Genomic DNA, 17288 nt, shown 5'->3' on the forward strand with positions numbered 1-17288 from the left:
ACATAGAGCCATGACTACATGGAACTCTATTCCACAGTCCTACATAGAGCCATGACTACATGGAACTCTACTCCACATCTGGTAACTGATGCAGCAGTAGAATCAGATTTTAAAAAACAGATAAAAATACACCTTATGGAACAGCGGGGGACTGTGAAGGGACACAGGTACGAACACACGCATCGTGATATTGTTGTAGCGTAGCGTTAAATATTTAGCATTGTAGATATGTAGTGACGTGATGATGTTATGTGTACTGTTTTTATCTCGTTTAAAGTGTTTAGACGCCAGGGAGAGTAGCTGAGGCCTTGGCGGCAGCTAATGGGAATCCCTTCATAAAATGCCCTACAGCGTGGCCTCTATTCAATCTGTCTAAAGGTCATTTCCCATCTGCAACGTTTACAGTAAATGCAGTATCCTCTAGCGTGGGAACATTGCCTTTAAATTTAAATCACGCGGTAATGCTGAATTTCCGCCATACGGATTGAATAGAGCCCTAAAGCACAGTTGTGATCTGACTGGACTAGCCCGGTGATATCGTCAGGGCACCAGAAGAGGGCGTCTTTGAGGCCATGTTCCTACTTTCTGTCCTCTGCCTTTATTTCTAAACAAGCAACTGCCCTGTTAGAAGAGAAACACAAGGATTTTCAACTTGATCATATGAACTTGAAAAGAACAATTGTAAAACATGAACCACTTTTATTCTCAAGTCATAAAAACATACAATCTCAAGTTGGCAATATATATTCACGTCCAAACAAATACAAGCCCTGGTGAAGAAGTGTGGAAAGCTGACTGGACTCCCTGGGATAGTTTTCATAGCTTTAAAGAGTGAACAGCTAGCTAGCTTTCCTTCATCATTTAGACATTAGCGAACAGTATTAATCTATCGGTCTGAGGAGCACTTTGTGAAAAGCAAGATGGAAGCTACAGGCTGATTCATCACGTTGATCAATCCTGAGCTCATCAATCATTTAGAACACTGAGAGAATGTCCCAGAGGTTAGGTTACCGAGCAACAAACAAGATTCTGATTCTGATTCTGGGTCCAGTTCACCTCAATATCGGCCCACCCGTTATTACAAGTAGACTGACATTGTTGCATTAACAACTATTTGTAAAATTATTTTTACCCGTTTGGAAAGAATATGTATAAACTGAATGTAACGCTTGGACATTCATCAGACTGTTGCTTCCTTTTGTCTACATATAATAACTCAAAGTCAATTTTCCCATAAAATCTGATCTAGGATCTGTCCTCACAACCCTAATCCCACCCCCAAACACTGCACAAAAAAAATCCCTGAGACTGATCTCAGGACCAGTGCCGTATTCATATGCACCATGAGAGAGGACATGACGAAGAACCTCTCTGGGTGTTTCTAAATAGTCTAACCTGGCTTCCTCTCCGCGTCTCCTCTCCGCGTCTCCTCTCCTTCATCTGCACTGATAAACAAAACTGAATAGGTGAGAGAACATAAATATCCCATCCGCCGTAGTCTATATCCTATAATTCACCTATCCTGCGTTTTCAGAAAAATAAAGATAAAAGAGAGGAGACAAGGAGAGGAGAGAAGGAGAGGACACGAGGAGAGGACGCCACCTGAGAGTGTTTGACATGCCGCCCCCCTCCCCCTCAAGCAGCTGTCTCCCACCGCTGGCTGAACAGCACCTCCACGACCTTAGGGTCAGCCAGGGTTGAAAGGTCACCTAGATCCTTCTCGTTCCGGGCGATCTGCCTCAGGACCCTCCTCATGATCTTACCTGATGTTGTTGTTTAAACATAAATAAAAACATTAATAAAAAATAAAAAAAAGTATTATAAAACGTTTGTAAAAGTCCAATCATCATGTGATGTAAAACAGTGTACGTACCAGAACGTGTTTTAGGAAGTCCAGGAGCGCTCTGGATGAAGTCTGGAGTGGCGATCGGACCAATCTTCTCTCTCACTGACAAGACATAAGAAATAAAAAAAATTAAAAAAACGTTTTAACGTGAAATATTATACCATCAGGAAGGAAAACTGCCTGGTGGTCTGGATAATTTATCTGATAGTAATAGACATGATCTCATAGCCAGATGCCGTAACCTTGCATTCCTTCTACAAACCTGGACTGCAAGGCAATAACAAACATACTGTAGATTTGACTTTCAATTTCAGTCAATTTGATTCCTGTTTTTTTTTTTTGTCTTCTTCTAGTTTTTCCTTCGTCTGAAAACCCTACCTTGCCTCTTGAGTTCGTCCACCAGAGTGCGGTTGAACTCTCTGCAGTCCTTCAGAGTAACGAAACAGTAGAGACACTCCCCCTTGACCGCGTGGGGTCTGCTGACCACTGCAGCCTCGGCCACCGCTCCGTGCTCTGTTAGAGCGGACTCTATCTCCGCTGTACTCAACAGATGACCTGGAGGAAGACGTGCACACATGGGTTTTCTTACTGACTATACAGAGTTATCACTAAATCACAATACAGGGTTATTATAACCCCAACAGAGAGAACAGCTTGGTTTATCACTAAATCACAATACAGGGTTATTATAACCCCAACAGAGAGAACAGCTTGGTTTATCACTAAATCACAATACAGGGTTATTATAACCCCAACAGAGAGAACAGCTTGGTTTATCACTAAATCACAATACAGGGTTATTATAACCCCAACAGAGAGAACAGCTTGGTTTATCACTAAATCACAATACAGGGTTATTATAACCCCAACAGAGAGAACAGCTTGGTTTATCACTAAATCACAATACAGGGTTATTATAACCCCAACAGAGAGAACAGCTTGGTTTATCACTAAATCACAATACAGGGTTATTATAACCCCAACAGAGAGAACAGCTTGGTTTATCACTAAATCAGAAACGGCCCAGAACAGAGTTCGCTGGAAATTCACTGATGAGGCCTTCTGCTCTACTGGTTCAAATCAATAGGTTAAGTAAGTCAATCACTTATCAATTAATTAATAGATCAAATGTATTTATACAACACTTTTCACAGCGACATTTATCACAAAGCGCTTTACAATAATCCAACCTACACCCCCCAAAAAAAAGCCGCAGCACCACAGTGGAAAAACTCTGGGGGGAAAAATTACCTGATACGTTGATCATGTCATCTATCCTGCCTGTGATCCAGTAGTAGCCATCTCTATCCCTCCTGCAGCCTGGGAAACAATGACTGAATTAATGACTGAATGAATGGCTGAATTAATGACTGAATGAATGGCTGAATGAATGGCTGAATGAATGGCTGAATGAATGGCTTAATTAATTGACTGAATGAATGGCTGAATGAATGGCTGAATGAATGGCTGAATGAATGGCTGAATTAATGACTGAATGAATGGCTGAATGAGCAATAATACTTAAGAGGCCATGTGTTATAATATGATATAACAGTGGTTGTAGAGGATCGGACATAACAGGACAGGATCTAAACAGCATCTAACAGGACAGCATCTAACAGGACAGGATCTAAACAGCATCTAACAGGACAGGATCTAACAGGACAGGATCTAACAGGACAGGATCTAACAGGACAGGATCTAACAGGATCTAACAGGACAGGATCTATCAGGATCTAACAGGACAGGATCTAACAGGATCTAACAGGACAGGATCTAACATAACAGGATCTAACAGGACAGGATCTAACAGGATCTAACAGGACAGGATCTATCAGGTTCTAACAAGACAGGATCTAACAGGATCTAACAGGACAGATTCTAACAGGACAGGATCTATCAGGATCTAACAGGACAGGATCTAACAGGATCTAACAGGACAGGATCTAACATAACAGGATCTAACAGGACAGGATCTAACAGGATCTAACAGGATCTAACAGGACAGGATCTAACAGGACAGGATCTAACAGGACAGGATCTAACAGGATCTAACAGGACAGATTCTAACAGGACAGGATCTATCAGGATCTAACAGGACAGGATCTAACAGGATCTAACAGGACAGGATCTAACAGGATATGGTCTAACAGGATCTAACCGGATCTAACAGGATGGGATCTAACAGGACAGGATCTAACAGGATAGGATCTAACAGGATCTAACAGGACAGGATCTAACAGGACAGGATCTAACAGGACAGGATCTAACAGGATCTACCAGGATCTAACAGGATCTAACAGGACAGGATCTACCAGGATCTAACAGGATAGGATCTAACAGGACGGGATCTAACAGGACAGGATCTAACAGGACAGGATCTAACAGGACAGGATCTAACCGGATCTAACCGGACAGGATCTAACAGGATGGGAATTCCAAACCACCCGTTGTATAATGAATTAATGAAGTACCACGTTAGCATTAAGTAAAAACATTTTAAAATTTTTATTTAACCTTTAATTAACAGTGAAGTGAAGAACAAATTCTTATTTACAATGAATGGTCGCTATCACAATTGTAATTGTGGTTGTCTTTGAATATGATTGATCTAATGTAATCAAAAAATGAATGTAATCAATCACAGAATGTAAAAAAAAAAAAAAAAAAAAAAATAGGTTTGAAGTTCTTACCGTCTCCGGTCACGTAAAAACCTGGGAATTTCCTGAAGTATGTGTTCTCAAAGCGTTCCTGGTTTCCGTACACGGTGCGCATGATACCAGGCCAGGGCTGCCGGAACACCTGCAACCACACACTTCTAAACATTAGGCATCAGGCCAAGTATATCCAAATCTGATTTTAGTAAACCACATTGTGGGCCACATATATCCAAATCTGATTTTAGTAAACCACATTGTGGGCCACATATATCCAAATCTGATTTTAGTAAACTACATTGTGGGCCACATATATCCAAATCTGATTTTAGTAAACCACATTGTGGGCCACATATATCCAAATCTGATTTTAGTAAACCACATTGTGGGCCACATATACCCAAATCTGATTTTAGTAAACCACATTGTGGGCCACATATATCCAAATCTGATTTTAGTAAACCACATTGTGGGCCACATATATCCAAATCTGATTTTAGTAAACCACATTGTGGGCCACATATACCCAAATCGGATTTTAGTAAACCACATTGTGGGCCACATATATCCAAATCTGATTTTAGTAAACCACATTGTGGGCCACATATACCCAAATCGGATTTTAGTAAACCACATTGTGGGCCACATATATCCAAATCTGATTTTAGTAAACCACATTGTGGGCCACATATATCCAAATCTGATTATTGTGGGCCACATATATCCAAATCGGATTTTAGTAAACCACATTGTGGGCCACATATATCCAAATCGGATTTTAGTAAACCACATTGTGGGCCACATATATCCAAATCGGATTTTAGTAAACCACATTGTGGGCCACATATATCCAAATCTGATTTTAGTAAACCACATTGTGGGCCACATATACCCAAATCTGATTTTAGTAAACCACATTGTGGGCCACATATATCCAAATCTGATTTTAGTAAACCACATTGTGGGCCACATATACCCAAATCTGATTTTAGTAAACCACATTGTGGGCCACATATATCCAAATCGGATTTTAGTAAACCACATTGTGGGCCACATATATCCAAATTGGATTTTAGTAAACCACATGAAATACCTGCAGCAACATTACAGGCCATGGCTCTTAGTTTAGAAGTATTACGGTAATATTACTACGTGTACAAAATGAAATACCTGCAGCAACATTACAGACCACGGCTCTTAGTTTAGAAGTATTACGGTAATATTACTACCTGTACAAAATGAAATACCTGCAGCAACATTACAGACCACAGCTCTTAGTTTAGAAATATTACGGTAATATTACTACCTGTACAAAATGAAATACCTGCAGCAACATTACAGACCACGGCTCTTAGTTTAGAAATATTACGGTAATATTACTACCTGTACAAAATGAAATACCTGCAGCAACATTACAGACCACGGCTCTTAGTTTAGAAATATTACGGTAATATTACTACCTGTACAAAATGAAATACCTGCAGCAACATTACAGACCACGGCTCTTAGTTTAGAAATATTACGGTAATATTACTACCTGTACAAAATGAAATACCTGCAGCAACATTACAGACCACGGCTCTTAGTTTAGACATATTACGGTAATATTACTACCTGTACAAAATGAAATACCTGCAGCAACATTACAGGCCATGGCTCTTAGTTTAGAAGTATTACGGTAATATTACTACCTGGAGATAAGAAATATTACGGTAATATTACTACCTGTACAAAATTAAATACCTGCAGCAACATTACAGACCACGGCTCTTAGTTTAGACATATTACGGTAATATTACTACCTGGAGATAAGAAATAGTAATATTACGGTAATATTACTACCTGTAGATAAGAAATAGTAATATTACGGTAATATTACTACCTGTAGATAAGAAATAGAAGTATTACGGTAATATTACTACCTGGAGATAAGAAATAGTAATATTACGGTAATATTACTACCTGTAGATAAGAAATAGTAATATTACGGTAATATTACTACCTGTAGATAAGAAATAGAAGTATTACGGTAATATTACTACCTGGAGATAAGGAAACACATGACACCGATTGCTCTCAGTGTATAAATATTTCAGTAAAAAGCCTATAGGAAGGAAACACATTAATTAAAGACAGTGAGAGAGAATTAAAAAAACATCTCAACTGTATTAACCTTGTACTTGACTGGGTTGTATCATAGACTGTATGCTGATAAACTGACCAGATAGTATAGTGTTACCGACCAGATAGTATAGTGTTACTGACCAGATAGTATAGTGTTATAATACTGACCAGATAGTATAGTGGTATATTACTGACCAGATAGTATAGTGTTATAATACTGACCAGATAGTATAGTGTTATAATACTGACCAGATAGTATAGTGTTATAATACTGACCAGATAGTATAGTGTGATAATACTGACCAGATAGTATAGTGTTACTGACCAGATAGTATAGTGTTATAATACTGACCAGATAGTATAGTGTTATAATACTGACCAGATAGTATAGTGTTATAATACTGACCAGATAGTATAGTGTTATAATACTGACCAGATAGTATAGTGTTATATTACTGACCAGATAGTATAGTGTTATAATACTGACCAGATAGTATAGTGTTATAATACTGACCAGATAGTATAGTGTTACTGACCAGATAGTATAGTGTTATAATACTGACCAGATAGTATAGTGTTATAATACTGACCAGATAGTATAGTGTTACTGACCAGATAGTATAGTGTTATAATACTGACCAGATAGTATAGTGTTATTACTGACCAGATAGTATAGTGTTATAATACTGACCAGATAGTATAGTGTTATAATACTGACCTGATAGTATTGTGTTATATTACTGACCAGATAGTATAGTGTTACTGACCAGATAGTATAGTGTTATATTACTGACCAGATAGTATAGTGTTATATTACTGACCAGATAGTATAGTGTTATAATACTGACCAGATAGTATAGTGTTATAATACTGACCAGATAGTATAGTGTTATAATACTGACCAGATAGTATAGTGTTATAATACTGACCAGATAGTATAGTGTTATAATACTGACCAGATAGTATAGTGTTATAATACTGACCAGATAGTATAGTGTTATAATACTGACCAGATAGTATAGTGTTATAATACTGACCAGATAGTATAGTGTTATAATACTGACCAGATAGTATAGTGTTATAATACTGACCAGATAGTATAGTGTTATAATACTGACCAGATAGTATAGTGTTATAATACTGACCAGATAGTATAGTGTTATAATACTGACCAGATAGTATAGTGTTACTGACCAGATAGTATAGTGTTATAATACTGACCAGATAGTATAGTGTTATAATACTGACCAGATAGTATAGTGTTATAATACTGACCAGATAGTATAGTGTTACTGACCAGATAGTATAGTGTTATAATACTGACCAGATAGTATAGTGTTATAATACTGACCAGATAGTATAGTGTTATAATACTGACCAGATAGTATAGTGTTACTGACCAGATAGTATAGTGTTATATTACTGACCAGATAGTATAGTGTTATAATACTGACCAGATAGTATAGTGTTATAATACTGACCAGATAGTATAGTGTTATATTACTGACCAGATAGTATAGTGTTATTACTGACCAGATAGTATAGTGTTATAATACTGACCAGATAGTATAGTGTTATAATACTGACCAGATAGTATAGTGTTACTGACCAGATAGTATAGTGTTATAATACTGACCAGATAGTATAGTGTTATAATACTGACCAGATAGTATAGTGTTATATTACTGACCAGATAGTATAGTGTTATATTACTGACCAGATAGTATAGTGTTATAATACTGACCAGATAGTATAGTGTTATAATACTGACCAGATAGTATAGTGTTATAATACTGACCAGATAGTATAGTGTTATATTACTGACCAGATAGTATAGTGTTACTGACCAGATAGTATAGTGTTACTGACCAGATAGTATAGTGTTATAATACTGACCAGATAGTATAGTGTTATAATACTGACCAGATAGTATAGTGTTATATACTGACCAGATAGTATAGTGTTATAATACTGACCAGATAGTATAGTGTTATATTACTGACCAGATAGTATAGTGTTATAATACTGACCAGATAGTATAGTGTTATAATACTGACCAGATAGTATAGTGTTATAATACTGACCAGATAGTATAGTGTTATAATACTGACCAGATAGTATAGTGTTATATTACTGACCAGATAGTATAGTGTTATAATACTGACCAGATAGTATAGTGTTATAATACTGACCAGATAGTATAGTGTTATATTACTGACCAGATAGTATAGTGTTATAATACTGACCAGATAGTATAGTGTTATAATACTGACCAGATAGTATAGTGTTATAATACTGACCAGATAGTATAGTGTTATAATACTGACCAGATAGTATAGTGTTATAATACTGACCAGATAGTATAGTGTTATATTACTGACCAGATAGTATAGTGTTATAATACTGACCAGATAGTATAGTGTTATAATACTGACCAGATAGTATAGTGTTATAATACTGACCAGATAGTATAGTGTTATAATACTGACCAGATAGTATAGTGTTATAATACTGACCAGATAGTATAGTGTTACTGACCAGATAGTATAGTGTTACTGACCAGATAGTATAGTGTTATAATACTGACCAGATAGTATAGTGTTATAATACTGACCAGATAGTATAGTGTTATAATACTGACCAGATAGTATAGTGTTATAATACTGACCAGATAGTATAGTGTTATAATACTGACCAGATAGTATAGTGTTATAATACTGACCAGATAGTATAGTGTTATAATACTGACCAGATAGTATAGTGTTATAATACTGACCAGATAGTATAGTGTTATAATACTGACCAGATAGTATAGTGTTATAATACTGACCAGATAGTATAGTGTTATAATACTGACCAGATAGTATAGTGTTATAATACTGACCAGATAGTATAGTGTTATATTACTGACCAGATAGTATAGTGTTATAATACTGACCAGATAGTATAGTGTTATAATACTGACCAGATAGTATAGTGTTATAATACTGACCAGATAGTATAGTGTTATATTACTGACCAGATAGTATAGTGTTATAATACTGACCAGATAGTATAGTGTTATAATACTGACCAGATAGTATAGTGTTATAATACTGACCAGATAGTATAGTGTTATATTACTGACCAGATAGTATAGTGTTATTATACTGACCAGATAGTATAGTGTTATAATACTGACCAGATAGTATAGTGTTACTGACCAGATAGTATAGTGTTATAATACTGACCAGATAGTATAGTGTTATAATACTGACCAGATAGTATAGTGTTATAATACTGACCAGATAGTATAGTGTTATAATACTGACCAGATAGTATAGTGTTATAATACTGACCAGATAGTATAGTGTTATAATACTGACCAGATAGTATAGTGTTACTGACCAGATAGTATAGTGTTATAATACTGACCAGATAGTATAGTGTTATAATACTGACCAGATAGTATAGTGTTATAATACTGACCAGATAGTATAGTGTTATAATACTGACCAGATAGTATAGTGTTATAATACTGACCAGATAGTATAGTGTTATATTACTGACCAGATAGTATAGTGTTATAATACTGACCAGATAGTATAGTGTTATAATACTGACCAGATAGTATAGTGTTATAATACTGACCAGATAGTATAGTGTTATAATACTGACCAGATAGTATAGTGTTATATACTGACCAGATAGTATAGTGTTATAATACTGACCAGATAGTATAGTGTTATAATACTGACCAGATAGTATAGTGTTATAATACTGACCAGATAGTATAGTGTTATAATACTGACCAGATAGTATAGTGTTATAATACTGACCAGATAGTATAGTGTATATAATACTGACCAGATAGTATAGTGTTATAATACTGACCAGATAGTATAGTGTTATAATACTGACCAGATAGATAGTATAGTGTTATAATACTGACCAGATAGTATAGTGTTATAATACTGACCAGATAGTATAGTGTTATATTACTGACCAGATAGTATAGTGTTATAATACTGACCAGATAGTATAGTGTTATAATACTGACCAGATAGTATAGTGTTATATTACTGACCAGATAGTATAGTGTTATAATACTGACCAGATAGTATAGTGTTATATTACTGACCAGATGGTATAGTGTTATAATACTGACCAGATAGTATAGTGTTATAATACTGACCAGATAGTATAGTGTTATAATACTGACCAGATAGTATAGTGTTATATTACTGACCAGATAGTATAGTGTTACTGACCAGATAGTATAGTGTTACTGACCAGATTATAGTGTTATAATACTGACCAGATAGTATAGTGTTATAATACTGACCAGATAGTATAGTGTTATAATACTGACCAGATAGTATAGTGTTATAATACTGACCAGATAGTATAGTGTTATATTACTGACCAGATAGTATAGTGTTACTGACCAGATAGTATAGTGTTATATTACTGACCAGATAGTATAGTGTTATATTACTGACCAGATAGTATAGTGATAGTATAATACTGACCAGATAGTATAGTGTTATAATACTGACCAGATAGTATAGTGTTATAATACTGACCAGATAGTATAGTGTTATATTACTGACCAGATAGTATAGTGTTATAATACTGACCAGATAGTATAGTGTTATAATACTGACCAGATAGTATAGTGTTATAATACTGACCAGATAGTATAGTGTTATAATACTGACCAGATAGTATAGTGTTATAATACTGACCAGATAGTATAGTGTTATAATACTGACCAGATAGTATAGTGTTATAATACTGACCAGATAGTATAGTGTTATAATACTGACCAGATAGTATAGTGTTATAATACTGACCAGATAGTATAGTGTTATAATACTGACCAGATAGTATAGTGTTATAATACTGACCAGATAGTATAGTGTTATATTACTGACCAGATAGTATAGTGTTATAATACTGACCAGATAGTATAGTGTTATAATACTGACCAGATAGTATAGTGTTATAATACTGACCAGATAGTATAGTGTTATAATACTGACCAGATAGTATAGTGTTATATTACTGACCAGATAGTATAGTGTTACTGACCAGATAGTATAGTGTTATAATACTGACCAGATAGTATAGTGTTATATTACTGACCAGATAGTATAGTGTTATATTACTGACCAGATAGTATAGTGTTATAATACTGACCAGATAGTATAGTGTTATATTACTGACCAGATAGTATAGTGTTATAATACTGACCAGATAGTATAGTGTTATAATACTGACCAGATAGTATAGTGTTATATTACTGACCAGATAGTATAGTGATTATAGTGTTACTGACCAGATAGTATAGTGTTATATTACTGACCAGATAGTATAGTGTTATAATACTGACCAGATAGTATAGTGTTATAATACTGACCAGATAGTATAGTGTTATAATACTGACCAGATAGTATAGTGTTATATTACTGACCAGATAGTATAGTGTTATAATACTGACCAGATAGTATAGTGTTATAATACTGACCAGATAGTATAGTGTTATAATACTGACCAGATAGTATAGTGTTATAATACTGACCAGATAGTATAGTGTTATATTACTGACCAGATAGTATAGTGTTATATTACTGACCAGATAGTATAGTGTTATATTACTGACCAGATAGTATAGTGTTACTGACCAGATAGTATAGTGTTATATTACTGACCAGATAGTATAGTGTTACTGACCAGATAGTATAGTGTTATATTACTGACCAGATAGTATAGTGTTATAATACTGACCAGATAGTATAGTGTTATAATACTGACCAGATAGTATAGTGTTATAATACTGACCAGATAGTATAGTGTTATATTACTGACCAGATAGTATAGTGTTATAATACTGACCAGATAGTATAGTGTTATAATACTGACCAGATAGTATAGTGTTACTGACCAGATAGTATAGTGTTATATTACTGACCAGATAGTATAGTGTTATAATACTGACCAGATAGTATAGTGTTATAATACTGACCAGATAGTATAGTGTTACTGACCAGATAGTATAGTGTTATATTACTGACCAGATAGTATAGTGTTACTGACCAGATAGTATAGTGTTATATTACTGACCAGATAGTATAGTGTTATATTACTGACCAGATAGTATAGTGTTACTGACCAGATAGTATAGTGTTATATTACTGACCAGATAGTATAGTGTTATATTACTGACCAGATAGTATAGTGTTACTGACCAGATAGTATAGTGTTACTGACCAGATAGTATAGTGTTATATTACTGACCAGATAGTATAGTGTTATAATACTGACCAGATAGTATAGTGTTATATTACTGACCAGATAGTATAGTGTTACTGACCAGATAGTATAGTGTTACTGACCAGATAGTATAGTGTTATATTACTGACCAGATAGTATAGTGTTATAATACTGACCAGATAGTATAGTGTTACTGACCAGATAGTATAGTGTTATAATACTGACCAGATAGTATAGTGTTATTACTGACCAGATAGTATAGTGTTATATTACTGACCAGATAGTATAGTGTTATTACTGACCAGATAGTATAGTGTTATATTACTGACCAGATAGTATAGTGTTATAATACTGACCAGATAGTATAGTGTTATAATACTGACCAGATAGTATAGTGTTATAACTGTTACTGACCAGATAGTATAGTGTTATATTACTGACCAGATAGTATAGTGTTATTATACTGACCAGATAGTATAGTGTTATAATACTGACCAGATAGTATAGTGTTATATTACTGACCAGATAGTATAGTGTTATATTACTGACCAGATAGTATAGTGTTATAATACTGACCAGATAGTATAGTGTTACTGACCAGATAGTATAGTGTTATATTACTGACCAGATAGTATAGTGTTATTACTGACCAGATAGTATAGTGTTATAATACTGACCAGATAGTATAGTGTTATAATACTGACCAGATAGTATAGTGTTACTGACCAGATAGTATAGTGTTATAATACTGACCAGATAGTATAGTGTTATAATACTGACCAGATAGTATAGTGTTATAATACTGACCAGATAGTATAGTGTTATATTACTGACCAGATAGTATAGTGTTATTATACTGACCAGATAGTATAGTGTTATAATACTGACCAGATAGTATAGTGTTATAATACTGACCAGATAGTATAGTGTTATAATACTGACCAGATAGTATAGTGTTATAATACTGACCAGATAGTATAGTGTTATATTACTGACCAGATAGTATAGTGTTATATTACTGACCAGATAGTATAGTGTTACTGACCAGATAGTATAGTGTTATATTACTGACCAGATAGTATAGTGTTATATTACTGACCAGATAGTATAGTGTTATATTACTGACCAGATAGTATAGTGTTATAATACTGACCAGATAGTATAGTGTTATATTACTGACCAGATAGTATAGTGTTATTACTGACCAGATAGTATAGTGTTATATTACTGACCAGATAGTATAGTGTTATAATACTGACCAGATAGTATAGTGTTATAATACTGACCAGATAGTAGTGTTATAATACTGACCAGATAGTATAGTGTTATAATACTGACCAGATAGTATAGTGTTATTATTACTGACCAGATAGTATAGTGTTATAATACTGACCAGATAGTATAGTGTTATATACTGACCAGATAGTATAGTGTTATAATACTGACCAGATAGTATAGTGTTATAATACTGACCAGATAGTATAGTGTTATAATACTGACCAGATAGTATAGTGTTATTACTGACCAGATAGTATAGTGTTATAATACTGACCAGATAGTATAGTGTTATATTACTGACCAGATAGTATAGTGTTATAATACTGACCAGATAGTATAGTGTTATATTACTGACCAGATAGTATAGTGTTACTGACCAGATAGTATAGTGTTACTGACCAGATAGTATAGTGTTATAATACTGACCAGATAGTATAGTGTTATAATACTGACCAGATAGTATAGTGTTATATTACTGACCAGATAGTATAGTGTTATATTACTGACCAGATAGTATAGTGTTATAATACTGACCAGATAGTATAGTGTTACTGACCAGATAGTATAGTGTTATATTACTGACCAGATAGTATAGTGTTACTGACCAGATAGTATAGTGTTATAATACTGACCAGATAGTATAGTGTTATATTACTGACCAGATAGTATAGTGTTATATTACTGACCAGATAGTATAGTGTTATATTACTGACCAGATAGTATAGTGTTATATTACTGACCAGATAGTATAGTGTTATAATACTGACCAGATAGTATAGTGTTATATTACTGACCAGATAGTATAGTGTTATTATACTGACCAGATAGTATAGTATAGTGTTACTGACCAGATAGTATAGTGTTATATTACTGACCAGATAGTATAGTGTTATATTACTGACCAGATAGTATAGTGTTATAATACTGACCAGATAGTATAGTGTTATAATACTGACCAGATAGTATAGTGTTATATTACTGACCAGATAGTATAGTGTTATAATACTGACCAGATAGTATAGTGTTATATTACTGACCAGATAGTATAGTGTTATAATACTGACCAGATAGTATAGTGTTATATTACTGACCAGATAGTATAGTGTTATAATACTGACCAGATAGTATAGTGTTATATTACTGACCAGATAGTATAGTGTTATATTACTGACCAGATAGTATAGTGTTATAATACTGACCAGATAGTATAGTGTTATATTACTGACCAGATAGTATAGTGTTACTGACCAGATAGTATAGTGTTATAATACTGACCAGATAGTATAGTGTTATAATACTGACCAGATAGTATAGTGTTACTGACCAGATAGTATAGTGTTATATTACTGACCAGATAGTATAGTGTTACTGACCAGATAGTATAGTGTTATAATACTGACCAGATAGTATAGTGTTATAATACTGACCAGATAGTATAGTGTTATATTACTGACCAGATAGTATAGTGTTACTGACCAGATAGTATAGTGTTATATTACTGACCAGATAGTATAGTGTTATAATACTGACCAGATAGTATAGTGTTATAATACTGACCAGATAGTATAGTGTTATAATACTGACCAGATAGTATAGTGTTATATTACTGACCAGATAGTATAGTGTTATAATACTGACCAGATAGTATAGTGTTATATTACTGACCAGATAGTATAGTGTTACTGACCAGATAGTATAGTGTTATTACTGACCAGATAGTATAGTGTTATATTACTGACCAGATAGTATAGTGTTATATTACTGACCAGATAGTATAGTGTTATAATACTGACCAGATAGTATAGTGTTACTGACCAGATAGTATAGTGTTATAATACTGACCAGATAGTATAGTGTTACTGACCAGATAGTATAGTGTTACTGACCAGATAGTATAGTGTTATAATACTGACCAGATAGTATAGTGTTATAATACTGACCAGATAGTATAGTGTTATATTACTGACCAGATAGTATAGTGTTATAATACTGACCAGATAGTATAGTGTTATATTACTGACCAGATAGTATAGTGTTATAATACTGACCAGATAGTATAGTGTTATAATACTGACCAGATAGTATAGTGTTATAATACTGACCAGATAGTATAGTGTTATAATACTGACCAGATAGTATAGTGTTATAATACTGACCAGATAGTATAGTGTTATAATACTGACCAGATAGTATAGTGTTATAATACTGACCAGATAGTATAGTGTTATAATACTGACCAGATAGTATAGTGTTATAATACTGACCAGATAGTAGTGTTATAATACTGACCAGATAGTATAGTGTTATAATACTGACCAGATAGTATAGTGTTATAATACTGACCAGATAGTATAGTGTTATAATACTGACCAGATAGCCCTCTGCCTCTCCCTCCAGTTCCTCTCCATGCTCATTCAGTATGGTGGGATCCACTCCGAAGAAAGGAAAGGTCTGGAACATCAGACAGATCCAGAGATGAGATAAACAGATGGGCGTGTTCATCATTACCCCAAGTGGAGATGTATTAAATACTACACGCTTTTCAATAACAACACAGTCTACCGTGGAAGAAACATCTCCTTATTACAGATCACAATCAACACATGAAAGGAGTTGTACATCAAATAATCCTTTAGGGCCTTACAGCTGATCCTGGTTTCAGAGGAGTAGCAGCAGGAAGTGGCGTCAGAACGTGTCCTCCCTGGAAGACAACAACACATCATGACTGCAATATGACAAACACAACAAGGTGACTTTCTGAGTACCAAAATAAATATATATATAATAATAATAATATATGCCATTTAGCAGACGCTTTTATCCAAAGCGACTTACAGTCATGTGTGCATACATTCTACGTATGGGTGGTCCCGGGAATCGAACCCACTACCCTGGCGTTACAAGCGCCATGCTCTACAACGAAATCCAAATTCGCAGAGACTTCCACTACGGTCGTATGTACTAGATACACGTGGTATACACTGTCCAACTAATTCGCAGAGACTTCCACTACGGTTATGTACTAGATAGTACGTGGTATACACTGTCCAACTAATTGCAGAGACTTCCAGATACGGTCGTTATACTAGATACACGTGGTGTACACTGTCCAATAGTACCCGCAGAGA

The 17288-nt window shown here is 34.5% G+C and overlaps 1 protein-coding gene across 1 annotated transcript in view; it reads right to left on the reverse strand.

Moving 5' to 3' along the window:
- Positions 1-685: 685 nt before the first annotated feature.
- LOC118376219 (acetyl-coenzyme A synthetase, cytoplasmic-like) overlaps positions 686-17288 on the reverse strand; it is a 78180-nt gene continuing 61577 nt past the window's right edge. Inside the window, exons 12-18 of the mRNA XM_052462910.1 lie at positions 16805-16861; positions 16531-16611; positions 4540-4648; positions 3098-3166; positions 2225-2401; positions 1874-1948; positions 686-1763 (exon numbers count right to left, since the gene is read on the reverse strand). Of these exons, the coding sequence (XP_052318870.1) occupies positions 1636-1763; positions 1874-1948; positions 2225-2401; positions 3098-3166; positions 4540-4648; positions 16531-16611; positions 16805-16861 (696 nt within the window). The 3' untranslated portion in view covers positions 686-1635. The remainder of the gene's footprint in view (positions 1764-1873; positions 1949-2224; positions 2402-3097; positions 3167-4539; positions 4649-16530; positions 16612-16804; positions 16862-17288) is intronic.

This window comes from Oncorhynchus keta, chromosome 15 (genome assembly GCF_023373465.1).
Source record: "Oncorhynchus keta strain PuntledgeMale-10-30-2019 chromosome 15, Oket_V2, whole genome shotgun sequence".
In the NCBI taxonomy this organism is placed as follows: Eukaryota; Metazoa; Chordata; class Actinopteri; order Salmoniformes; family Salmonidae; genus Oncorhynchus; species Oncorhynchus keta.